Below are 26,151 nucleotides of genomic sequence, written 5' to 3' on the forward strand. Positions count from 1 at the left end.
TTACATTTAAAGGGAAATGAGAGGGGGAGACTGAGAGAGATTGAGTGTTCACACAAACATCAAACCTTGTTTCCATTTGGATTAATATGCTTTGCCAGAGGTGTGGTGGGATAAATGAGTACAATTCTTTAAATCATGGATCAAATAACAATTTAATTATGTAGGGTCAGGGTTAGTTAATAAACAAATAATGATGTAGTTATATAGGGTCAGGGTTAGTTAATAATCTAGTAAAAATGTAGTTGTGTAGGGTCAGGGTTAGTTAATAATCTAGTCATAATGTAGTTGTGCAGGGTCAGGGTTAGTTAATAATCTAGTAATAATGTAGTTGTGTAGGGTCAGGGTTAGTTAATAATCTAGTAAAAATGTAGTTGTGTAGGGTCAGGGTTAGTTAATAATCTAGTAATAATGTAGTTGTGTAGGGTCAGGGTTAGTTAATAATCTAGTAATAATGTAGTTGTGTAGGGTCAGGGTTAGTTAATAATCTAGTAATAATGTAGTTGTGTAGGGTCAGGGTTAGTTAATAATCTAGTAATAATGTAGTTGTGTAGGGTCAGGGTTAGTTAATAATCTTATAATAATGTAGTTGTGTGGGGTCAGGATTAGTTAATAATCTAGTAAAAATGTAGTTGTGTAGGGTCAGGGTTAGTTAATAATCTAGTAATAATGTAGTTGTGTAGGGTCAGGGTTAGTTAATAATTGAGTAATAATGTAGTTGTGTAGGGTCAGGGTATGTTAATAATTGAGTAATAATGTAGTTGTGTAGGGTCAGGGTTAGTTAATAATCTGGTAATAATGTAGTTGTGTAGGGTCAGGGTTAGTTAATAATCTAATAATAATGTAGTTGTGTAGGGTCAGGGTTAGTTAATAATCTTATAATAATGTAGTTGTGTAGGGTCAGGGTTAGTTAATAATTGAGTAAAAATGTAGTTGTGTGGGATCAGGGTTAGTTAATAATTGAGTAATAATGTAGTTGTGTAGGGTCAGGGTTAGTTAATAATCTAATAATAATGTAGTTGTGTAGGGTCAGGGTTAGTTAATAATCTTATAATAATGTAGTTGTGTAGGGTCAGGGTTAGTTAATAATTGAGTAAAAATGTAGTTGTGTGGGATCAGGGTTAGTTAATAATCTAGTAATAATGTAGTTGTGTGGGGTCAGGGTTAGTTAATAATCTAGTAATAATGTAGTTGTGTGGGGTCAGGGTTAGTTAATAATCTAGTAATAATGTAGTTGTGTAGGGTCAGGGTTAGTTAATAATCTGGTAATAATGTAGTTGTGTAGGGTCAGGGTTAGTTAATAATCTAATAATAATGTAGTTGTGTAGGGTCAGGGTTAGTTAATAATCTTATAATAATGTAGTTGTGTAGGGTCAGGGTTAGTTAATAATCTTATAATAATGTAGTTATGTAGGGTCAGGGTTAGTTAATGATCTAGTAATAATGTAGTTGTTTAGGGTCAGGGTTAGTTAATAATCTAGTAATAATGTAGTTGTGTAGGGTCAGGGTTAGTTAATAATTGAGTAATAATGTAGTTATGTGGGGTCAGGGTTAGTTAATAATCTAGTAATAATGTAGTTGTGCGGGGTCGGGGTAAGTTAATAATTGAGTAATAATGTAGTTGTGTAGGGTCAGGGTTAGTTAATAATCTGGTAATAATGTAGTTGTGTAGGGTCAGGGTTAGTTAATAATCTTATAATAATGTAGTTGTGTAGGGTCAGGGTTAGTTAATAATTGAGTAAAAATGTAGTTGTGTGGGGTCAGGATTAGTTAATAATCTAGTAATAATGTAGTTGTGTGGGGTCAGGGTTGGTAATAATCTAGTAAAAATGTAGTTGTGTGGGGTCAGGGTTAGTTAATAATCTAGTAAAAATGTAGTTGTGTGGGGTCAGGGTTAGTTAATAATCTAGTAAAAATGTAGTTGTGTAGGGTCAGGATTAGTTAATAATCTAGTAATAATGTAGTTGTGTGGGGTCAGGGTTAGTTAATAATCTAGTAATAATGTAGTTGTGTGGGGTCAGGGTTAGTAATAATCTAGTAATAATGTAGGGGTTGTTGGTTAGTTTGGCCACGGGTTGGGTTCTAAATGTCCATGTGTCAGCCAACTGTTGTAGTTTTTAATGGCATAATAACTGTATGTGTCTCCATGCAATTGTCTGTGTTTGTCAGTGCTCCTCCGTGACCAGGTTGTCATCAACACATTTCCCCTGAATTTTGAAATACAAATTCAAAAAAACAACTTGGTCTCATCCATTAATTAATTGTGGCATAAAGCGAGAGAGTGAATTGTAAATATTCATGTTTTGCATTTCTTTAATTATTCAAACTCAAGAACACTTCATAATATTTAATATTGGAACATGATAACAATGCATCTTAATAGTTTGGCTGCTTGTTTGGGTGCATTTATTTTCTTATTTGGTCATGGGGTTTAGACAAAGAGAAGAACACAGATACCTGCAGTCAATACCACAGTCACATGTAATGATGCAATTGTCAGATACCCACCTACTTCTTAAAGGCCATTGACTTGCTTGAACAGACAACGGGACAGTATGTATGTACTATTATACAGAAGCACCAGACGTCTATCCTATCTACAATCTCCCCTTGAAGTTGTTGGGTACATCTATGAAAATTGGGCCTGACATTGACAATACATTTCTTATTTGCAGTTTCCTTGTTTAGAGGTGATGGGAAGCCATTGGAACACAATAAGGTGATGGGTGAGGTGAGTTTGCTTTATCTGACTGATTCATGCTAAGGATAGGAGACCAGAAACCATCTGAGATGACTTACTGACATACACGAACATCTCATTCTAAAATCATGGGCATGAATATCGAGTTGTTCTCCCCTTTGCTTCTATAACAGCCTCCCCTCTTTTGGGAAGGCTTTTCACTAGATGTTGGAACATTTCTGCAGGGGACTTGATTCCTATCAGCTACAAGAGCATTAGTGATGTCGGGCACTGATGTTAGACGATTAGGCCTGGCTTGCAGTTGACGTTCCAATTCATCCCAAAGGTATTCGATGGGGTTGAGGTCTTTGCTCTGTGCATGCCAGTCAAGTTCTTCCACACCGATCTCGACAAACAATGCACGAGGGCATTGTCATGCTGAAACAGGAAAGGGCCTTCCCGAAAATGTTGCCACAAATTTGGAAGCACAGAATCGTGTAGAATGTCATTGTATGCTGTAGTATTAAGATTTCCCTTCACTGGAACAAAGGGGCCTAGCCCAAAGCATGAAAAACAGCCCCAGACCATTGTTCCTCCTCCACCACCAAGCTTTACAGTTGGCACTATGCATTCAGGCAGGTAGCTTTCTCCTGGCATCCAACAAACCCAGATTTGTCCGTCGGACTTACAGATGGTGAAGCATGGTGCATCACTCCAGAGAGTCCAATGGCGACGAGCTTTACACCACTCCAGCCAACGCTTGGCATAGCGCATGGTGATCTTAGGATTGTGTGCGGCTGCTCGGCCATGGAAACCCATTTCATGAAGATCCCGACGAGCAGTTATTGTGCTGACGTTGCTTCCAGAGGCAGTTTGGAACTCGACAGTGAGTGTTGCTACTGAGGACAGACAATTTCTACGTGCTACATGCTTCAGTACTCGGTGGTCCCATTCTGTGAGCTTGTGTGGCCTACCACTTCGCGTCTGACCTGTTGTTCTGTTGTTGCTCCTAGACGTTTCCACTTCACAATAACAGCACTTACAGTTGACCCGAGAAGCAGGGCAGAAATTTGACGAACTGATTTTTTTGAAAGCTGGCATCCTATGACGGTGCCACGTTGAATGTCACTGAACGGTTCAGTACGCGCCATTCTACTGCCAGTGTTTGTCTATGGAGATTGCATGGCTGTGTGCTCAGTTCGATACACCTACGGGTGTGGCTGAAATAGCTGAATCCACTAATTTGAAGTGGTATCCACATACTTTTGGCCATGTAATGTATTTGGCAAAGGATTGTATACGGTACTTCTTGATACACCTGTATTAAAGCATGCCCCAACCATTCACTATCACACAAGCCTACACGCCAGCTGTCATGTTGTCAGTATTACAAGGCACAACAGTTTCCTCTCCTCTGTAATGGTGTATAGAATACAAGGAACTTTGTTATTTACCTAACAGGACTAGTTAGTGTTGGCTACACACAGAGGAGTGCTATACCTGATGTGATAAGTACATTTATTCTTTAATCAGCCCTTCCTAACTTTCCTTTTAATTGCTTCGACTCTCTTTGAAACCTAGATGTGGCTCCTAATGATGAAGAAATCCACGCCAGGCGGGTATTAATATGTGTACTGTTGGAGCTGGGGCTGGGAGCTGGGAGCCATGCAAGCCCAGCCTTGTTTAGACTGGGGGAGGGGGCATCCAGGCATGCCTTTTGAACAGCAGGTGGTAATTGAAACAAAACAAGGGCTGATTAGCGAAGCGTCTGGCAACTCATGATCCAAACAGCACCGCTACAGAAAAGACCAAACACAAGAGCCCTGGAATAAAGTGGTCATCATCTAATTAACAGAACATGTTTTAATTACAGAGTAAACCAAGCAGCGCAGTGTGTCAATTTAACTGACGTGGTAAGTGCCAGTTTACAATATCAGAAACAGACAAATAATTGGAATCTAATTACAGGCAGGTCTATTGCACATCAACGCCTCTAGCCCTTCTTGATAAACACGTTTTTACATCAAACCATGAATAGCAAATACTGCAGGGATGCTAAATCCCACATTGCAATATTAAGAATTTGCCAGCTTTGCCGACTAATATATAATAAAATATGCCATATTAGCAGACACTTTTATCCAAAGAGACTTGCAATCATGCGTGTATAAATGATACTTATGAATGGCCCCAACGGGAATCTAACCCACAACCCTTGTTGCAAGTGCCAGGCTCTACCAACTGAACCACACATAAACCTCATGTGTGGGTAGCTGTTGCTCTGCAATGCTTTAATTACAATGAAATGGAAAGCAGGAATCAAGTTGTGTAATCCAATAGAAATAAGCAGGAAGACTGGCTAATCTGCCCATTGGATTTCTCTGAGGTGGGTTTGGTCCTAGTCATATAATATCTCTATGCAACTCTAGTATACTACAGTGACTGAAATGTGAGTACACACCAATGATGACTGGATAGTTGTAAGTAGGGTTTCTTCCAATATGAGTTGTTTTTAACCATATCATATTCCTACAATGATCATTCATATTGTGTTACAATATAAATAATTGCTTCACTTTTTTGATAGATGTTTGATGATTGATGAATGGAGACATCTGTATCACATGCAGCATCACAACACAGCAAAGCCCATAACTCCATTCATTCTTGTGAAATGAATGATTAGTGGTTTGATTTAATATTGTGTTTTCTTACCACAGCAGATGCATGTTGATGGATGAGCACCACAACTTTGTTAGGCTAAAATGATTTTTTCTCACTCAGGGTTGTATATTTCAGCAGCATGCCACGCAACCTTGGATGTAATCAAAGTAAGACCAGCATGTTATTTGATGCACACTAAATTATTGCTTTCTATTCATGCTAACTATACATATATTAACACACAATTGACACATTGAGTTTATAATGACAGTTGGTGTAACGACCGTTGGTGGAAGAAGGTGAGGACCAAGGTGCAGCGTGGTAAGTGCTCATCATTATTTTAATAAACTGAACACCAAATACAACAAGGAACAAAATAAAGAACCGAAACAGCTCCGTCAGGTGCAAAACACACTAAACAGAAAATAACTACCCACAACCCATAGTGGGAAAACAGGCTGCCTAAGTATGGTTCTCAATCAGAGACAACGATTGACAGCTGCCTCTGATTGGGAACCATACCAGGCCAAAACTAGAAAACAAAACATAGAACAAAACCATAGAAAAAAGAACATAGAACGCCCACCCTAGTCACACCCTGGCCTAACCAAAATAGAATAAAAAGCCTCTCTATGGCCAGGGCGTGGCAGTTGGGTTATTTTGTGTTGTTTACATGCTGGTATGACATTAAAATAGCAGATATGTTGTGTAAATGAAGTGTTTGAGAGCATGCATGGATGAATTATACAGTTACCCTGCATAGACTACCACTCCTTTTTAGATCAGGTAACTTCCAGTCATAGAAAAATCACAAAAACCTCGTAATCATCCAAGCTACAAGTCTCTTGAAAGCACACCACTGGAGATACAACAAGGAAATTCAGGACCTCAAACTAGATAACATATTGCCTGTAAAAAGATTAGTCGTGATTTTCTATATTTTTCCATTAAATCTAGTCTTTCAATGGCTTTAATTAATATTATTAACTGGGTGGTTCGAGCCCTGAATACTGATTGGCTGACAGCTGTGGTATATCAGACCGTATACCATGGGCTCTAATTACGTTGGTAACCAGTTTATAATAGCAATAAGGCACCTCCGGGGTTTGTGACATATAGCCAATATACCACTGCTGAGGGCTGTGTCCAAGCACTCCGCTTTGCGTAATGCGTAGGAACAGCCCTTAGCCATGGTATGTTGGCCATATACCACACCTCCTTGGGCCTTATTGCTTAAATATACTTATGTATAGGAGCAATAAGCTAAGCGAGAAACAATTTATGTCACCTAAAGCTTTTTAATGACTCAATGGAACTATTTGTAATCGCTTGTTTCACAAGATTAAAAGTGCTTAGACTTGATCTCTGTCTCCTGTTTTGTAGCCAACATGACCTGTGCTTCCATTATTAAAAAAGCAAGTCTTGGTCATCAGCATTCATTCCCATCAAGAAATCCATATCGCTAATATTTCTGGAATTTTAATGCAGTTACAATTTATAGCTCATCAAATGCTGTTACCTAAATTGCTCTTTTTAATCACAAGATAATTTAATGTTGAGGCTGAAATGATGATGGTCACCATCACAGACTCATAAGTCCTGCAGAAGATGACAAACAGGCCTGTATCTGTGCACTTAAAAAATTGAAAAATTACAATATCAGTGTATAGGTGGAATCGCTGTGGGGAGATTTTTGGAGTATAAAGTACCCACTTGCTATGGCAAGATAACATGACTCTGTAAATAAATGAATTATCAAGTTGCCTTTTATCCTTTCTGCGTCCTGCGTTGGTACACACGGACAAAGCAACTATCATTTCAGTGCTTTTTGTATACAGATCCCTGCCATTTAAACCAAGTAAGAAAGGACTTCAGATAACAAACATGAACAACCAGCATTTTATTGCATTTTTAGAAAGCTTACGTCAGTTACTGAGACTGACTGTACAACAAAATAGTCTGCATCAGACAGACCAGGAATGATGAGGAGATTACAGACTGATGGTGGAGGTGATGAGCAGGATCTTTAGTTAATAAACAGAAAACTACAGAGTACAGCTTCAACAGAAAACTAACTTAGCTGCTGCATTAAAGCACTGTGACAGCTGCTCTCCTGTACCCTCCTTCCTCTCTCCATCCCTCCTCCCTCCATCCCTCCTCCAGAAGCATGGGTTAAGAGGGTGATGGTACAACACAGTGGTGAATGACAGTGGGGTGGTCATGATTGATGGAACCGTGGTAAATTAGCATGGCTGCAAGTGTCTTGAGGGGAAATCTAATGCCACCTACACAGAGCACAGCAAAGTCATAAGGTTACCGATATTTCTTGTTTTACAATCAACATATATCAAGGATGAGTACAGAGTCCGATTCACATCCGACTTTTAGCCTTTAACCTTTGTGCTCCACTTAAGCACCTGCTGTGCTTGATTTTTACTGATCAAAAGAGAAACATTTCCAAACAATTGAGATATAGATATTTAGAGGCCAACTAAAAAGCGATATGTATTTCACCTAATGAGGATGTACTGAACATGATGATGACACATCTTTGATAATATATGTAGGAATGAATGGATTCTTCTGGGGAAAAAACAAAGCATTTAACAAATATTCTTTACATCTTGGCACTGCATATTTTTCTTCTTTTCCCTATTTGTTTCATATAAAATATCATTAGATTGATACACCCTTATATTATTACTGACCACTTAACCATTATTTTTCATCTCTGTGACCCTGGAATTAGTCATGCAAGATATCTCCGTCTTGTAGAGGAAATATACCTGTCTGCCATTTCTCCGAGCACTAATGTTTCTAGCCACAGAAGGCAGTGGTTAGACCGTCAAAAGGAAGTATCAAAAACAGCTTAACACACGGAAGAAAACAATCTGTACAAAATCCTTAGGTCAATGATAACAGAGAAAAGTCTGTTTTCTATTTAACAGTTTAAAATCCACAATCTGGGATAATCCCCCACCCTGCCCCGCCCATCTCACACAGATGTCTGCATGTATGACTTTTTAAGCAAGGATTACTAAGTAAAATACATTTGCAGCACAGTTTGCTATTCCAATACATACAGCAGTTTTCATAGCTATTTTATAGTTCATACAAAGCCGTTGTGATGAAGCCAAAAGAATAACACAAATGCATTTTTGATCTTTGAAAGACACAAGGAAAGAAAATGACAAGAAAAAGACAAGGCTATACTGACATGTACGTACACCCTACTGTTGGAAAGCCCATGACCAAACAAATGACAATAGATTGTGGAAAATGGGATCAAATAAAGCTGGGTGATTTCTTAATGAAAAAAGGCCTAAGGTTTGGATTGTGAGACCCTCAAGATAAACAAGGTCTAATTTTATATTCATATTCTTTTTTGGGGTGTTTTTTACAAAAAATCTCTCTCTCCAGTTTTAGACTACACATGCAAGACATAGAACAAAGTACAACTGGGTGAAAGTTTTTTTTTCACTTTTCATTGAATTATTCCCTATAGGTTGGAACTGAGGTATGCATACAGTTTTCGCAGGCTGTTATCTTTAGTAATGTCAAGCTACACATACTGACAATGTTCAAATCTCCCCCTTTACAATACCAAGCAAACCAGCAAGAGACTAGATTTGGATGAGCTCAAGTTGTTCTCACGATCCCAGTCCATCTGTTGCTGACCCATCCCACAGCTGCATGATAATGGTTATTAAATACATTTTCTGAAAACCACAGACTGCCCTTTTCATGTGTAATATAAATGCATGGTGGAATGTTCAAATAACTGCCATAAAGTACCCTGTACCCAGCTTATTAGTTGACAGGAGTGTTTTTTAATATAAAAAGTAATATGTTGACAGAAACTAAACACAATCATAAAGCCTTACCAATGTTAACAAAGAACAGTAGAATCCCGTCAAGATAGCAGGACTCACTCAAAAGTGGCATACAATCATTGGAAAGGATACAAATTCATAAAGAATAAAAAATAAAACAAAATATTTAATCATTGGGTGGTCCAGTTGAAGTATAGAATCCTTTTCACATTGTTCTCTACAAAGCTCTCCTGTCTACTGCTAAATCATTGCCATCCTCATTATTACCATAATCTCCTTTCATCCCCCTAGGTTGCACAGCAATCTGCTGCTGATAGACAGAGTGATGCCTTTTCCTCTCGTTGGCCCAAAGAATATGTTCCCCTAATTTGGTCATAATGTTTGTCTGACTCTCTGTATCTCTCTTTCAGTTGTGGTCACTGCAAAGTCCTGCAGCTACTGCACTCAACAAGAGACTCCTTTGGCTTTAAAGCTAATGACAGTCAGACAGCTTGAGGAGCGTCCTCTCTAATCAATGTGCAATTGGATTGACACAGTTGAGACTATACTCCATCTTTAGATCCTTTCACAGCCAATGGGAGAGAATGGAGGATATTTGGCCTTATCTGCTATTGCATGAAACAGAGAACATTGTTTTTACTTTGTAGTTTATCTTTGGTAGTCACAGAACAAGATTTTAGAAACATCAACAACTAAAAACAAAAGTTACAAATAAAAAAAAGAAATAATAATAAATAAAAAATGCAAAGTGGTTGGTTGCAGTCTTTAAAAAGTAATGTTTGTGAGTCTTTGTATGAGCCTGTTTCATATCATAAACCAACACTACAGTAGGATCAAGCCCATTTGTATTCAGCCTCACAGCCCCAGCATCAATCCCATCCACCCTATTGCAGGGTCTACATCACTACTCTGACTTAGTCATTGGGGTCTGCTGATGTTGACCCCAAACAGTACCCAGATCATCAGTTACCTTGTGGTGTGTGGGTTTCTGGGGGCATAACATGTCTGCCAATACTGGAATGAAGCAATGATCAGGTCTTATTGCCAGTTTTTGGGATTATCCCTAAATTAAGAACATGAATATTTCATCTGATGTGTGTAATTATTATTAATCACAAACAAATTTGAGAGCCAACTGGTCATGCATATGGTAAAAAAAAATAACTTTGATATCTTCAAGCAAGGCCAAACAATCCTTCCATGACTGAAATTACAGTGTGGAAAACTATACAATGAGAGTTGTGTTCAGGAATCACAATTAGTTGGTCTAAAATATTATCTTTGTAATACACACCTGACATTTGATTTTCTTTCTTAAACTGGGAGCTTGCGAATGATCAGAAATTTGGTTGCAGCTAACGCACTGCCCTGAAGGGCTGTTTTAAAATATAATTGAATGAGGATAAATCATAACCTGCATGATTTCTCTGTCATTCATTCCCATCTTAAATGAACAACTCCTGAACAAAACTTCATTGATGCGTGGAGAGAGCCTTCATTACGAGTAGTGCATTGTGGATGGACTTGATGAGCTTGGGGGGATGCGATGAGGATGGACTTGATGAGCTTGGGGGGATGCAATGAGGATGGACTTGATGAGCTTGGGGGGATGCGATGAGGATGGACTACATGTTAGAGGGGTGGCATTCTGAAGCATGTGGAACAAATGACAGAAAAATACTACATGGTATTTGACATTCTGCTTCATGTAAAAAAAAAGAGAGGAAACAACAAGAAAGGAAATCCTAAACATCCATCATTAAGTGCTGACCATACAGAATCTCCACAGCATGGGCATGAGGTCTGATCAGTTACAGAAATCAAATGCAACAACAATAAACAATGGAAAATACATATTTTAAACCCCTCACCCTCAAAACACACCAAAAAACATCCCTCCCACCCTAGATGGAAGCAAACCAATGAAATTTTGAAGGCAGTGACCATGAACAAAATCTACCCACACACACACACACACACACACACACACACACACACACACACACACACACACACACACACACACACACACACACACACACACACACACACACACACACACACACACACACACACACACACACACACACAGAGCGTAAATTAAACGTCATTCAATATCTCTTGAGTTTATGGGCATGTGTTTGTGTGTGTGTGAGAGAGAGAACCCCTCTGCAGTCCATGCTCAGTGTGGTTGAGTGGGCTGTATGCAATCCATACTGGCTGCACAGTGCAGGTCCAAGTTCATACTGGCTGCACAGTGCAAGTCCAAGTCCATCCTGGATTTGAAGCCAGAATGCTGACCAAGAAGTCATCCCCAGTACCAAACATGTCCATCCAACGCATGTAGAGTAGAAATTACTTTTTTCTTATTTTCGTTCACTTAAACCAAAAAGTAGATATAAATCAAAAATACTCCCAAGTGGGACGTATTCTCTTTCTTGTGTTTTTCACTATGTATTTAATGGCACTAAAAGTCAATTGGAAACATTTGATAGCTGTCATCAGAGGACTGAGACTGCAGTCTTGTATCTGTATTATCTGTGACGTTGTGGCGTCTCACAGATGACTAAGGTTAGTTCTGCCTCTGGGAGGGGCCCCTGGGGGCCCGACCTTACAGCATGTCATCGTGGCCCTGGTCGTCATCGTAATCTCTGTGGTGATCGAAATCTGGACTGTGGTTGGCCGTCGTCACCAGGGAGAGGGGGCCTTCGTGGTCCTCCGGGTCCAGCGGTTCCTCTTTAATGTGATGCCTGCATGGAAACAGAACACAAACAGACAGTGGATGTTCCAGTTTATCTTTAGTTGGTTAATCCCTTGTTGAACCTTTCATTCCCTCCTCAAAAGAGAATCACAGACATGTATTGATTCAGATTTAAAAGAGAAAGGAGGAACAAAAACAAACGAGTGGCTCGAATGAATCTCTGAGATGGGCCTCTCTTGGCTGGTGTTGATAACTTCACCTTCTTTTAAGGTATTCCAATCCCGGGAAACCTGCAGGCTTTATTTTCATAGCAGCCGACAACAGGGTATTCACTTAGAACTGATAAATGAGGAAGATTAACAACGTGCGACGGGGAGAGAGGAGAATGGACTCTGCGGAGGGAGAGAGTGGGCTGTTGTCAGCTTCCTGGTGGCGGTAGATCAGTGACAGCGAGCGCTGTGTGTTCCTCTTCCTACTCGTTAACATGCACAACCTGCGAGGCGGGTCTCCAGAGGACGACCCCGAGCCGGCTTCTATCATTAATCAACTTCAAGCAAACACAGCGACCAGACACCGCTATACATGCTTTAAACTCCAAAATTAATGCATATTTTCACCAAGTGTCAATAATGGAAGAAAAGCGCTGGCAGGAAGGCGCGAGAGCAGAGCAGAAAGGCGAGCTCAACACAACACTGTGATAAGAAAGAGAGCCCTTAAGAGAATAATAACGCTGTCAGTTGTAAACAAGGCAAAACATGAACCCAGCCCACTGCCTGGGCAAAGGGGGCTCTACGAGATCTGCCAAATTTCTCATTACAGAAACACCGCAGGAATAAAGCGCACGGGAAGGAGGCCCGACTAGTGCAGAGAGGAGGGAAAAAATGAAAACATTATGAGAAGCTGCAGGATATTTCCCATTCTAACCTGTAGTGCCAACCCCGTGCTGTACGGCGTCAGTAGGAGACGCTGAGCCCATTTTGAACAGCGACCAGGGACAAGCATGTTCTCTGTCCCCCCAGACTCATCTAATTTATTTACGCACAAATGTCTTACGTGATATGCAAATATTTTGATGGAGACATTTCTATGCTAATGAGCTGACACATTTAGTGTAGGTGTGATTATAAAACAGGGGAAAAAGTAAAGTTAGCTTTTCTATTGGTTTCAGATCAAAGTAACTTCACAAGTCACATCGCCTCAGGTCTCAATCCCTGGCTGCAGGGCAAACATGAAATTGTTATTATTATGCTATTGAACTGCATGCTGACTCCACACTCTGCTAATTAGCTGGCTGGGTCTGGATACCTGATTATAGTCAGCCTGTAAAAGAGAAAAGCCCTGGTTTCTTCTCTGTAGTAAAAGTCTAACTCTGTCTAACACCATTCAGGGCTTTGAGCTAGACAGCTGGTAAACACATGTAAGGCCTGGACCACTCTATAGCCAGTAGTTGTCTGTAAGCCAGGTGAAGACCTGTAAGACGTTGGGTCTATGAGCTAGGTTTGGTTTGTGTGGGATGAGGATGTAGTGATTCTGTAGCTTGTGTGAGGTGTGTCTCTTGGAGAATGGAGAGGAGAGAGGGAGCTGGCTTTAGAGCAATAGAGGTGCTAGCAAGTAAACCTGAACTTTTGTTTGAAGGCGTGTTGCTTCATAGAAGATAGAAGAAATGGTGCTTTGCACGAATGCACTGAAGTTTTACGCTCTGATGCATTTTGTTCTTATATAAAGCTTATCCACATACATATTGTGAAAATAGCTCAGTATATGGGTTTTATCAGCCTCAAGATAAAGAGAGGGAGAGAGATGAGGCAGCCTTTGGGCCAGCACACCCATCCTGTCTCTGCCTTTCCTGTTCCAGAGCGATGCCCAAAGCTATGTTCCCAGTGATTAGGGATGGCACTTTCCTCCATTTCGCCACAAGCTCATTACTGCACCTTTTTGTTTTCAGTCACAATTTCCCTCTAGCTGAGATATTTCACATCCCTAAATCTAGCAGAGCTGCACATCAGTGGTCTGCCCCACATCTGGAAATTATGCTGCCTGCCCCATATTATTTTAGGCTTAGAACATAGAAGACAGTGCTATACAACAAGTGAATAGGGAACTGCGGTTTCCAGGCAGACCACAGTTTTCCTACATGGGAACCTTGGACTATTTCTTCTAGACTAATTACGTTTTTTTTTTTTTTTTTTTTCTTTCGACAACCGAGAGGGTTTTGAATGTGTTCTAACTCATGTTTCAGTGTAGAGGAGACAACAGCTCTTTCACTTTGTGTTCTGGCATTTTGTAAATATTTTTTTTTAAATTGGAGGGGTGATTATGGCGGGACTCAGCCGACAGTAGGACAATTTTTTAAACCGTAATAAAGGAGAGTTATAAACTTTGTGTTGAAATAACAAGAGGGCTCCAGTCTTTTCTTCCCGGCCTGCCTGGCTTTGGAGTTTCCTTTTTCAGGGAAGGCTACAGCCATAGTCACGGTTCTGACCTTTCATTCAACCGCTCCAATGTCATCCTTATTTTATTTAGCATTGTTTCATGTTCCTTAAATATGTTATTTCCATGTAACATCCAATTTTAAGGCATTTTTGGTGATATTAAAATGCTAGATCAAAAAATGTGTTTGGGCATCCCGAGTGGCTCAGCGGTCTAAGGTACTGTATCGCAGTACTAGAGGTGTCACTAAAGACCCGGGTTTAATCCCGGGCTGTATCACAAGCAGCCGTTATTGGGAGTCCCATAGGAAGGCAAGGGTTTGACCGAGGAGGTTTTACTAAGCTCATCGCGCTCTAGCGTCTCCTTGTGGCGAGCCGGTTGCCTGCAGGCTGACCCCAGTCGTCAGTTGAACTGTGTTTCCTCAGACACATTGGTGCGGCTGGCTTCCGGGTTAAGCGGGCGGGTGTTAAGAAGCATGGTTTGATGGGTCATGTTTCGGAGGACGCATGACTCGACCTTCGCCTCCCGAGCCTGTTTGGGAGTTGCAGCGATGAGACAAGATCGAAATTGGGGAGTAAAAGGGGGTAATTGAAAAAAAATAATTAAAATAATGTCTGATCAAATCCATTCTGTTTGGGATCTATTTGAATCAGTGACCAGCTGAAACTCTTTCCTTCCCTTCAGTCTTAAACAGATACTATAAATAGAAAGTAAGGAGCCACTCACATAGCTGGCAAGGGAGACCGTCCTAGGCTGCTGTCACTGCCGTTGCTGTTTCCATGGTCCATCGCTCCAATCATCTCCTCTCGGATGGCATTCGCCAGCGAGTTGAGGGTAGGACTTCCAATGGAAGCAGTAGTGTATAGAGGTATATTGTTTTCTGCCATTGAAGCCTGAAAAGCATGCACAGTGTTAAAACAGTGAAACGGAAGAGAACTGTCAGCACATTTCAACTTCCCTCCATCCCACCTGCACTACATCCAAAAACAAGTAAGAGTGACCAGGAGTCGGAGGTGGAGACAGTGTTATGTTTATTATTTCCTGCCTTTCTTTCCCCTCACAGTGAAAGGGTACAAGGTAAATAGAGCTTGATACTGAGACAGTATTCATATTTACCTGGAAGGCTGCAGAGAGAGCCGGACCATAGCCCAAGCTGGTCTGGATGTTCTTCACTAAGGCTGGACTTCTGCAGACAACAACTTTAGTTTAGAAAATGCTCGTAGTTCATTTAATAAAATGCTGGTAATTTTATCACACAATGAAAATGCACTGACTCATTTAAATTAATTGTTTTCATTGTAAGGAAGACAAGACAAGTTGATGGAAGCAGTTTTTGTAAAAGCATGATGTAAAAAGGAAGAGCTAAACACAGCGGCATGATGGGAACACAGAGGCAGAGCATGCAGGTAGTGGGGGGGGGGAGCTGGGGATCAAGAGGCGGGGTGGGCCAGGCAGACGTTCTTACTGTACTAGGAGCTCATCAAAGTTCTCATCAGCTGTGTATTTCTGAGGCCGGCCTCGCTGTATATGGCGGCCGCATTTAAACTCCTCATCATCAACAGTCCAAAAGGACCCAAACTCGTCCTCTACTCTCACAAAGCACTTATGCTGGGAAAGGTTGGTGCGGATGGTACCCTGGGTGGGAGACAAGCAGCAGGGCAGCCAGATGCAGATGCAGTGACCACAACACAACAGCACAGAGGACAGACAGACAGATAGACACAGGGACAGACAGACAGATAGACACATGGACAGACAGAGGGACAAGGGAGGAAAGGGTAAGGATCAAAATGAAAATGAAAATGAAAACAAGTACAAGCCAATGTGGGTGATGATGCGACACCAGCGGCAGAGTACTGAAAGCATGGGGGATGCTGCACACCAAAGCAAGCAGGGACTTTGGGGGGCATCGTGGCACACAGACAATGAGATGGAGCAGCCTCTTCCCATAGATCCACAACCAGCCAGACACGAGAGTCAGCCAGAGATAGCAGACCTACCCAGTGATCTTTTGTGGCCTTCTCTTTTGGAACTCTAGTTCATCCACTGTCCACACAGCCCCTTTAACGTTTTCTACTCGCACAAAACATTTGTGAAGACTAAGATTATGCCGGACTGCATTCTGCAGTTGGTTTAAAAAAAGAAGGGAGAGAAAAATTCTATCAACACACGAAAACGTCTAATCATTAACATTTCATTTCAGAGAAGAAACATTTAGACAGGCACATACATACATGATAGAACCTTGTAAATTTTTTCAAGTATCAGTGATCTATCGGCAGTAAAGTTTCAAACAAGAAAAAGATTGTGGAAATATTTTCCAGTTACTATGGCAATACAGTTTCATTTCATCAACATCCTTTCAAGATATCATTCACAGAGCCTTAAGTTATGATGAGCCATTTGAGAAGAGTCACCAAAACCTTGATAACAAAAACCCAGACTGAACAAAGACAGTGATCAAATAAACCAGTCTGTTAGACTTGTTAGTTTCAGTTATGACTTTACCTACAATTTAACCATAAGGAAGAAGACACACTTCCAAAAGCTTTAGCTGTTGGCTTACATTATAAGCTTTTTCATGAGACCATTGAGTATGAAGGTTACATTTTTTAAATTAACCAATCACTGACACATGAGATTAGAACTCTGTAAATGTATTGGCCCCTTGTCATCTGAGTACCTTAGTGTGTTTTTGTGTGTGTGTGCACGCCAATATGCAGGAGTGTGTCACAGTGTAGGATTTTTGTTTATAACTCAAATGTGCCCCTATGGTCGGGCTGTCAGCGGCAGGGGAAACAGGCAGTTAGAGAGCTGAGGGAGGACAGTGAGCCGTGGAGAGGGGCTAGGGGGTCTCACTCACAGCTGCGCTGTGGATACGCTACACTACAGGCCCTCCTTGCCTTATGAGGGTAGCCTTCAATGCTTCATCACTCTCTTTTCTCTTACTCCTTCTCTCCTACTCTCTCTCCTCCTCCTTTTTGTCTGCCCTCTCTTTTTCTCTGGGGTTTGTCTGCCTGTGTGTGTGTGTGGCCCAGTGGAAAAGAAATAAGGTGTTCTCAGTTTAAATTCTGTGGGAGGGTCTCGGCCAGAAGTTCCTGGCAGCACATTGGTGTGTTAAACCGATGCCACCCACCACCAAAAACATCTCCAAATATTAGCTGGGGATTTTTTACAAGAATGAACGTTTTCCCTCATATGTTTGTCTGCAAGGCAACGGACAGTGTTTGTGTTAGGAGTGGTTCTATTTAGATATAATAAATGTGGCAAGGTTATGAATTGGATACAGGCTCATTCATTGCATTTAAACTTGATATATTTCACTATCATTTACACTGAACAAAAATATAAAGACAACATGTAAATTGTTGGTCCCATGTTTCATGAGCTGAAATAAAAGAATCCCTGAAACTTTCCATACGCTCAAAAAGCTTATTTCTCTCAATGTTTGTTTATATCCCTGTTAGTGAGCATTTCTTCTTTGCCAAGATAATCCATCTACCTGACAGGTGTGGCATATCAAGAACCACGCCAGCCCAGAACCTCCACACCCGGCTTCTTCACCTTTGGGATCATCTGGGGGGTATGGGGGGGGGGGGGGGGTGCTGAGGAGTATTTCTGTCTGTAATAAATCCATTTTGTGGGGACAAACTCATTATGATTGGCTGGGCCTGGCTCCCCAGTAGGTGGGCCTGCCTGCCAAGTGGGTGGGCCTATGCCCCCCCATGACCTGTTGCAGCCCTGCCCATTCATGTGAAATCCATAGATTAGGCCCTAATGAATTTATTTCAATTGACTGATTTCTTTAAATTAACTGTAACTCAGTAAAATCTTTGAAATTGTTGCATCTTGCATTTCTATTTTTGTTCTGTGTACATAAAACAAGAGAGCTTATGCATTGTAAATGTCCACAGAACAACATTATACAGACATAGGCCCTTTAGCTCTTAGATGGCTAACATTTGTTTCTGTTTGCTTCAAGAAAAGAAAAATAGCATAACATTGCTTTGTTTTGTGAATATTGATTTCCTTATACGAACTGTAACTCAGTAAAATATTTGAAATAGTTGCACAATGAATTTATATTTTTGTTCAGTATAATTCCACAAGATCAACACAACAATCCCTGCCCTTTATATTAGTCTAAGGTGAAGACTGATTTTTACCTTCCATGTTGCGGCATTGCGCCTGAAATATGCAAACATTCGTGTGAACCAGTTGTAAATTTCATTTAGTGTTAGCTGCTTTTCTGGGGATTCAAGGATACCCTGGAAAAGACCAAGAGACAGAAACAACATTTAACATTTTGTTCCCTCTGAAAAACAAACATTATTCACTAGTGGCATGCAGGTTGTCTGTGCTCTCCTGAAAGAACACAGACAACAGTCTGTCTGTGTGATTTTGTGCACAATCTGTACCCTCTTGCTTTGTTTATGGAACACTGTCTGGTTCCCATTCAAATTTCGCAATTTGAATATATTTCTTTTGGCAGTGTAAATGGAGGGAAGTGAAAACATTTCTCAGGCAGATTACAGGCCAGCAATTACGCCAGGCTCAGATTAACTCCTGAGATCACAGATTACTGCGAGCCGGCCGATAATTGACTGGCCATCTTAGAACAGGTTCAGGTTCATCCCTACTGTTGTGTGAAATGAATTTCATAATCACATTCACTGTAATGCTTAATCAAAAGTAATTGTTATATATGGCTGTCCCGAGCGCATTCTTCCACTCATTTGCAGATGGTTAATCTTCCGCTGCACGTCTAAATTGTATTTGAAATTTAACAAGGAGGCATAGGGAAAAAATAAGCAGTTTGTGTCTTGGCTGAATATTTTGCTGCTGCGTGCCCTGTTAACGACGGAAGCCACTGAAGCAGATTAAAGGCCCTATTCCTTTAAGTGACAGATTAAATGCATTACAAGTTACCAGCCCAGAGCAGATCGGAGCCAGCCGAGCAGAGGATCCTTACCTGGCGTATTAACGAGGCATACGTGAAGGGAGGTCTGACTTCAGCATTCATGTAGAACTCTTTGTTCTGGACAATATCTGTACAAGGGTAGCAACCACAACATACAGACAGACATAGACAAAAGCCATAGTTAGTAGCTATTATAGACGCAACATTTCCATTTGCAGTCTGATAGATTTGAAATTGTATGTGTGTGTGTGTGTGTGTGTGTGTGTGTGTGTGTGTGTGTGTGTGGGAGGGGGGGGGGGTATATGGGTCCAGTACCTGGGGAGATTGGCATGTTGTACTTATCAGAGTAACGTCGGCGCATGGGGCCCACACTGTGGTGGATGCTGTTGGGGGTGATGACAGAGTGGGCCTGGGACAGGGGCGTCAGGGGGGCCGTGGGGGTGGTAGGGGTCTGGGGCAGGCTCAGGGGGGGTGAGGCCTCATGGGGGGCTGTCTTGGACAGGGTGACGCTGGACACCAGGTTGAGCTGGGAGAGAGAGTAAACAAAACACAACACAGACAGACAGACAGACCGGAGCTTGTTAATTATCCAGTGTCTCAAGACGCCTCATTGGCTAGGCTGATCACAGCTTTAATTATGGGCCACCCTGAAGATGATCCGTGAACGTTTGCTAAACGTCCTGTTCATTCTCTCTCCACCTCCTTCTCCTTCTCCATCCTTCACTTCTTTCACCTCCTCCTCATGGATCTCTCTCCTCTCCTCCTCCTTCCCTAACGGCTCAGCTTCCTGCTCTCTGTTTGCCTCCCTTTGTTTGATCTGCTGGCAGATCACACCCACACACTTCAACCAACCCCCTCCCCTCCCCGGGGATGGGCGACTGGCAAGGGTGAGGGGAGATGGGCGGCACTAACAGCCCTGACAAATGACAGTGAGATTCTCACCTCCCGCTGAGCAACCACTAATAAGCCACGTAGAGGAAGCAGACAATCTGGGCTAATTACAAGCTGAAATTGTATTGTAAGGACTCTAATTAGGAGATGCTTATGGAGGTGATGTGATGATTAAATGCTGTATCTAAATGACCCCATCATCAGGGCTACGCTGGCTGGCGCAAAATGGCTACGGAATATTTTGTAGAAGGGGGAGAGAGAGGGTTTGCTGTTCTTTCGAGGGGTGGGGTGTGAAAAGGGAGTGGGGAGAGATATTAGTAATAATGTCTACAAGGTAAACTAATTAAGCCAAGTGCTCCAAAGGTATACCATGGCTTCCAGCAGATGAGGCTGCTTCCAAACACTGCCTCCACAGTGGAACAGCAGTCAAGTGGAAAATTCTAGCCTGACCCTTTGCTCCAGTTATTAATTTGCAAGAATACTAATGACACATATACATATTCCCACAAAATTGTTATAATTGCTAATTTGCCCGAAGGAGGCCAGTTTCCAAATTAAACACCACTTCAGTCTGCGAGGAAAGAGGGGAGGAAAAAACAGAGAGAGAGAGTGGGCAGGAGGCGTCACCTCTTTGACAATCATTTGCGGACTTTGCTAACAAATTAATGAAAAGTCGAAGCTGTCAATTGCTTTGGAGGTATCAGATGTCAAATTTTTGCTGATAATGGTTGTGGGTGCCTGGAGATGCAAGGAAGGCGGGGGGCTTGAAGGTGAAAGTGAACAGACAGTGTTTAACATCTCACCCCCATCACATGGAGCCTACATGGCCACCCAATTACCACAACCCTATTAGCAGTCATTACCATTGAGATGGCCCCATATGATAGACAAGTATATAATAAAGAAATCTGGGGCTAGCTGCATGGCTGGCACCACTGCTTAATTCATCATTGACATGGCATTGACGTAACCAGGTTACGGCTAGTGTGATTTTTTAAATTAAATGTATTTTTTGTATTTGTATTCACTTGCTAAAACAAAGGAATTGTGTCTGTTTTTTCTGCATCAATAGAGATATGTATGCATTTAATGTTAATTTACAATTCTGAGGCCGAAATATGCCTTTTGACAGAGTTCTTCACAAATACATGAAGGATCTGAATTTGATCACCCTGTTATAGGATCATTTTCCTGCAATGCAGGGAATGTAAAAATTCTAGTGTATTTAAAAAAGCCTCAGAAGTATGTAATTTCCACTTTCAAATTTCAGACTTGATCAACCCCTGAAAAAAATGTCCATTAACACATAACTGTATACTGTAGATTCACTACTGTAAATTCACTACTGTACAAGTGTGTTATTCTAAATCAAGACCCAAATAAATCACACTTGGGTTTATTGTTTTCTGACAGAATACTATCAATAGACTGGGCGTCTGACTTATTTTCCTGTTGACTAGCAGTCTTTGTTTCATGTTTCATCCATATTCCCCAGCCATAAACAGTGAGTGGCCCTCAACAATAGGCCAGACAGCCTGGTAATAGCATGGCCTTTGTTTCCCTCACCATTTGGGCTCACTCCAGTGCAGAGACAAAATGAGACTTCACACAGAAATTAATTAAATGGTAATGGGTGATCTAATTATACTGGCTTTGATTCGCCAAGCTGCTAAAGAAAAAATAAACAAAAATTCCCTCCTTAATTTTAATTATGTACTGTGAAAAGGTCAGATTTCTGACAAGAATGCTTAGTGACACCAACTACAGACACACAATCCCACAACCACACAATGACAACTACTAACACATATGCATCGCACACACAAAACACGCACACACACACAGTTTATGCGCTGCATTCTGTCTTGAATTTTTTTCCAATCAAGCTCAAAGGAATAAACACAATCCTATTCAGTTGACACTGTGTATGTACAGTATATGCTTGCTCTGTATTTAATCTAGGCTAACTGTTAATTAGACCATTTATGTAGGAGAGTGTACTGTATGACGTGTGCTGTAGATACACTACGTGATCAAAAGTTTGTGGACACCTGCTAGTCGGACATCTCATTCCAAAATCATGAGCATTAATATGGAGTTGGTCCCCCCTTTGCTGCTATAACAGCCTCCACTCTTCTGGAAAGGCTTTCCACTAGATGATGGAACATCTAGCCTCCATTCGGGGACTAGACTCCATTCAGCCACAAGAGCATTAGTGAGGTCGGGCACTGATGTTTGGCGAATAGGCCCGGCTTGCACAGAATTGTCTAGAATGTCAATGTATGCTGTAGCATTAAGATTTCCCTTCACTGGAACTAAGGGGTCTTTGCCCAATCCATGAAAAACAGCCCCAGGCCATTATTCCTCCTCCACCAAACTCTACAGTTGGCACTATGCATTTGGGCAAGTAGTGTTCTCCTGGCATCTGCCAAACCCAGATTTGTTCGTCGGACTGAGAGATGGTGAAGCATGATTCATCACTCCAGAGAACGCATTTCTACTGCTCCAGAGTCCAATGGCGGCGAGCTTTACACCACTCCAGCCGACGCTTGGCATTACGCATGGTGATCTTTAGGCTTGTGTGAGGCTGCTCGGCCATGGAAACCCATTTCATGAAGCTCCCGACAAACATATATCGTGCTGACATTGCTTCCAGAGGCAGTTTGGAACTAGGCAGTGAGAATTGCAGCCAGGGACAGACAATTTTTATGCTTCAGCACTTGGTCCCGTTCTGTGAGCTTGTGTGGCCTACCACTTCGTGGCTGAGCCGTTGTTGCTCCGAGACATTTCCACTTCACAATAACAGCACTTACAGCAGCTCAAAAAGGGCAGGAATTTGACGAACTGACTTGTTGGAAAGGTGGCATCCTATGACGGTGCCACATTGAAAGTCACTGAGCTCTTCAGTATGGCCATTCTACTGCATGGCTGTGTGCTTGAGTTTATATACCTGTCAGCAACGGGTGTGGCTGAAATAGCCAACTCCACTAATTTGAAAGGATCTCCACATAATTTTGTACATATAGTGTATGTGCTCCTAATTAATCAATGGAAACTGGTATTGTTTCTAAGATCCACGATTCCCATTATTTTTGCTGATGATAACAACTTAATTTTATCACACAAGAATTTCGATTCACTAATCAATGAAGCCAACTCAGGCTTGGCCAAGTTTTCTAAATGGTTCCAGATAAAACAAAATCTTAAAATGTAAAAAAATGCAACTTTTGTAAAAAATAAAAAATAAATCCTGAATCTCAATTAGTGCGAATGAAATGGACTGCTGCAAAGTGGTGAAGTCCGTTGCTATCATCAGAAAGATTAGTGGTTTGGTTCATCGGGTTTGCTTCCTAACACTATACTACAGCCTAATTGACCCATATCTCATTTACTGCAATAATGTCTGGGCCAGTACATATGCTTCCTACCTACACAAGTTACTCATCATACAGAAGAAATGTGCACCTCCTCTAACTCCTTGGCTCCATCTGCCCCTCTGTTTAAGAGACTCAATATATTGTCTATCCACAACATTAATATATTTATGCACCTTCATCTACAAATACACATACCTCCCAGACAGCCTACCTAAGGTTGGGAGGTATCCAGATTACATGGTATTACCGGTATTGCACACAAGGGTTGCTATTTTTTTTTCAAATGTAAAAAAAAGACCCAAAAACATAACTTACCAGAATGCTAACAAAATGCTAACAAGTACTAAGGAATTCTCATAGCGGAAGCTAGGTAAATGCTTACGAGCGCATGCATTTAACTCATAAAGTTATGCAAGTATCTCAAAACGCAGTTTTCAGCACACACACAAAACAAATATTGTGAGGGGATTGTCTCTGCTGCTGTTACTAAGAAGCTTGATCTTGCAAGTTAGCAAAACCCGGCTGGAGAGAATTTATTAGGCACATCTTAGATAGTTCACTTGATAGTTATAAGATATATAGTTGGCAAACATTAGTAGTGGATTTCATACAAGTGTAACTTGATCACCTCACTTCACAAAGCTCCCATTTTGCACTTTGTGCTTCTTTGTAAACAAACACCCGTGACTGGCTCAAATCGCTGTTTTGGGAAACTAGTCCCAGTAAGCTTCATAATAAAAAAGTTATATAATGAAAATATATCTAATTGGCAAAATAATGAACGTGATCTGCTTTATCTATTACTTAGCGCACAAGTTGACTGCAGGTACTTAATATATCGACAGCAGTACTAATATTCAAAGCCCAGAATGTTAACACGTACTAAGGAATCGTCATAGAAAATGCTAACAAAATGCTAACGAGCGCATTGCGAACATTTTGTACAGTGTCTGACCTAAACTATACAAGTAAATAGCTAGCTAGCTACTAATTTAGCAAACCAAATGCACAACTGCAGAGCATTTAGCATATTTTTGCCAGTTAACTTAATAGTTATAAGATATCTAGCTGGCAAACATTTAGTTGTGAATTCCATACTGTAATTAGTTCACCTGGCACATGCTGCATGACAGTGAGTGACTCACAAGGCTCTGGTCTCTGGTCGCTGTGTGCTTGTAAACAAACACCATGTGACACGTGACTGGGAACTACTGTAAAGTACATATTCATTTGACAGATGAAATGAAGAAAGCAACCTATTGCACAAGTTGACTGCATGTATTTACTTAAAAAGTAGCTAAAATATTAACCTTTTTTTTTTTTTAAACATCCAAGAAAAAGTTAACGGTATTGACAGTATTGAAAAACCATCCTGTGGCTTTTTCCAAATACCCCAGTATAATGTATACCGCCCAAGCCAAAATCTACCTAAACCTTTCAATGGATTCTTCCAGGTTAATTCCCAAACCCATGCATACAACACAAGACGTAACGATAACCTTCACTCTCCCCACTGCAACACCTCACATAGTCAATTCTCTGGCTGATACAGATGTTCCATACTCTAGAATTCCTATCTTCACATTGTCAAAACATCATCATCCCTCAATAACTTAAAGCATAGACTAGAGGTCAGCCTGAAGAATCAAACTACCCAGTAGTTTCCTCCATGTAGCCTAACTCTCATACGCACACGCACACACACATTTATTTAAAAATGTATTTTCTTGTATACTGTCACGCCCTGGCCATAGAGAGGCTTTTATTCTCTATTTTGGGTAGGCCAGGGTGTGACTAGGGTGGACATCCTAGTTTCTTTATTTCTATGTTTTCTGTTTCTATGTTTTGGCCAGGTATGGTTCTCAATCAGGGACAGCTGTCTATCGTTGTCTCTGATTGGGAATCATACTTAAGCAGCCTTTTTTCCTTTGTAGTTTGTGGGTAGTTGTCTTTGTTAGTGGCACGATAGCCCTAGTAAGCATCACGTTTCTTGTTGTGTTGGTGACATTTACATAAAGGAAAATGTACGCTTACCATGCTGCACCTTGGTGCAGGTCATTTCCACCATGACGTCCGTGACATATACTTAATATATCATGTACATTTATAATTAGTATGCTCTGTTGAACTGATTGAACAAACTTTTTTTGTACTTATATTGTACAGTTGAAGTCGGAAGTTTACATACACCTTAGCAAAAACATTTAAACTCAGTTTTTCACAATTCCTGACATTTAATCCTAGTAAAAATTCCCTGTCTTAGGTCAGTTAGGATCACCACTTTGTTTTAGGAATGTGAAATGTTAGAATAATAGTAGGGAGAATGATTTAAACTTTTATTTCTTTCATCACATTCCCAGTGGGTCAGAAGTTTACATACACTCAATTAGTATTTGGTAGCATTGCCTTTAAAATGTTTAACTTGGGTCAAATGTTTCGGGTAGCCTTCCACAAGCTTCCCACAAAGAATTGGGTGAATTTTGGCCCATTCCTCCTGACAGAGCTGGTGTAACTGAGTCAGGTTTGTAGGCCTCCTTGCTCGCACATGCTTTTTCAGTTCTGCCCACACATTTTCTATGGGATTGAGGTCAGGACTTTGTGATAGCCACTCCAATACCTTGACTATGTTGTCCTTAAGCCATTTTGCCACAACTTTG

The 26,151-nt window shown here is 41.0% G+C and overlaps 1 protein-coding gene across 8 annotated transcripts in view; it reads right to left on the reverse strand.

Annotated features, from left to right (window-relative positions):
• Positions 1-7,226: 7,226 nt before the first annotated feature.
• The window catches only part of LOC110494596 (forkhead box protein P1-B), a 233,073-nt gene continuing 214,148 nt past the window's right edge, over positions 7,227-26,151 (reverse strand). For 7 of the 8 annotated variants that reach the window (XM_036950691.1, XM_021569804.2, XM_036950692.1 and 4 more), the window contains 7 exons: positions 19,542-19,752; positions 19,278-19,354; positions 18,472-18,573; positions 16,306-16,427; positions 15,422-15,491; positions 15,032-15,198; positions 7,227-11,924 (listed from right to left, as the gene is read on the reverse strand). In XM_036950691.1, the coding sequence (XP_036806586.1) occupies positions 11,786-11,924; positions 15,032-15,198; positions 15,422-15,491; positions 16,306-16,427; positions 18,472-18,573; positions 19,278-19,354; positions 19,542-19,752 (888 nt within the window). In that variant the 3' untranslated portion in view covers positions 7,227-11,785. The remainder of the gene's footprint in view (positions 11,925-15,031; positions 15,199-15,421; positions 15,492-16,305; positions 16,428-18,471; positions 18,574-19,277; positions 19,355-19,541; positions 19,753-26,151) is intronic. The other variant, XM_021569807.2, reaches the window with a different exon arrangement.

The sequence above is a fragment of the Oncorhynchus mykiss genome, chromosome 17 (genome assembly GCF_013265735.2).
Source record: "Oncorhynchus mykiss isolate Arlee chromosome 17, USDA_OmykA_1.1, whole genome shotgun sequence".
In the NCBI taxonomy this organism is placed as follows: Eukaryota; Metazoa; Chordata; class Actinopteri; order Salmoniformes; family Salmonidae; genus Oncorhynchus; species Oncorhynchus mykiss.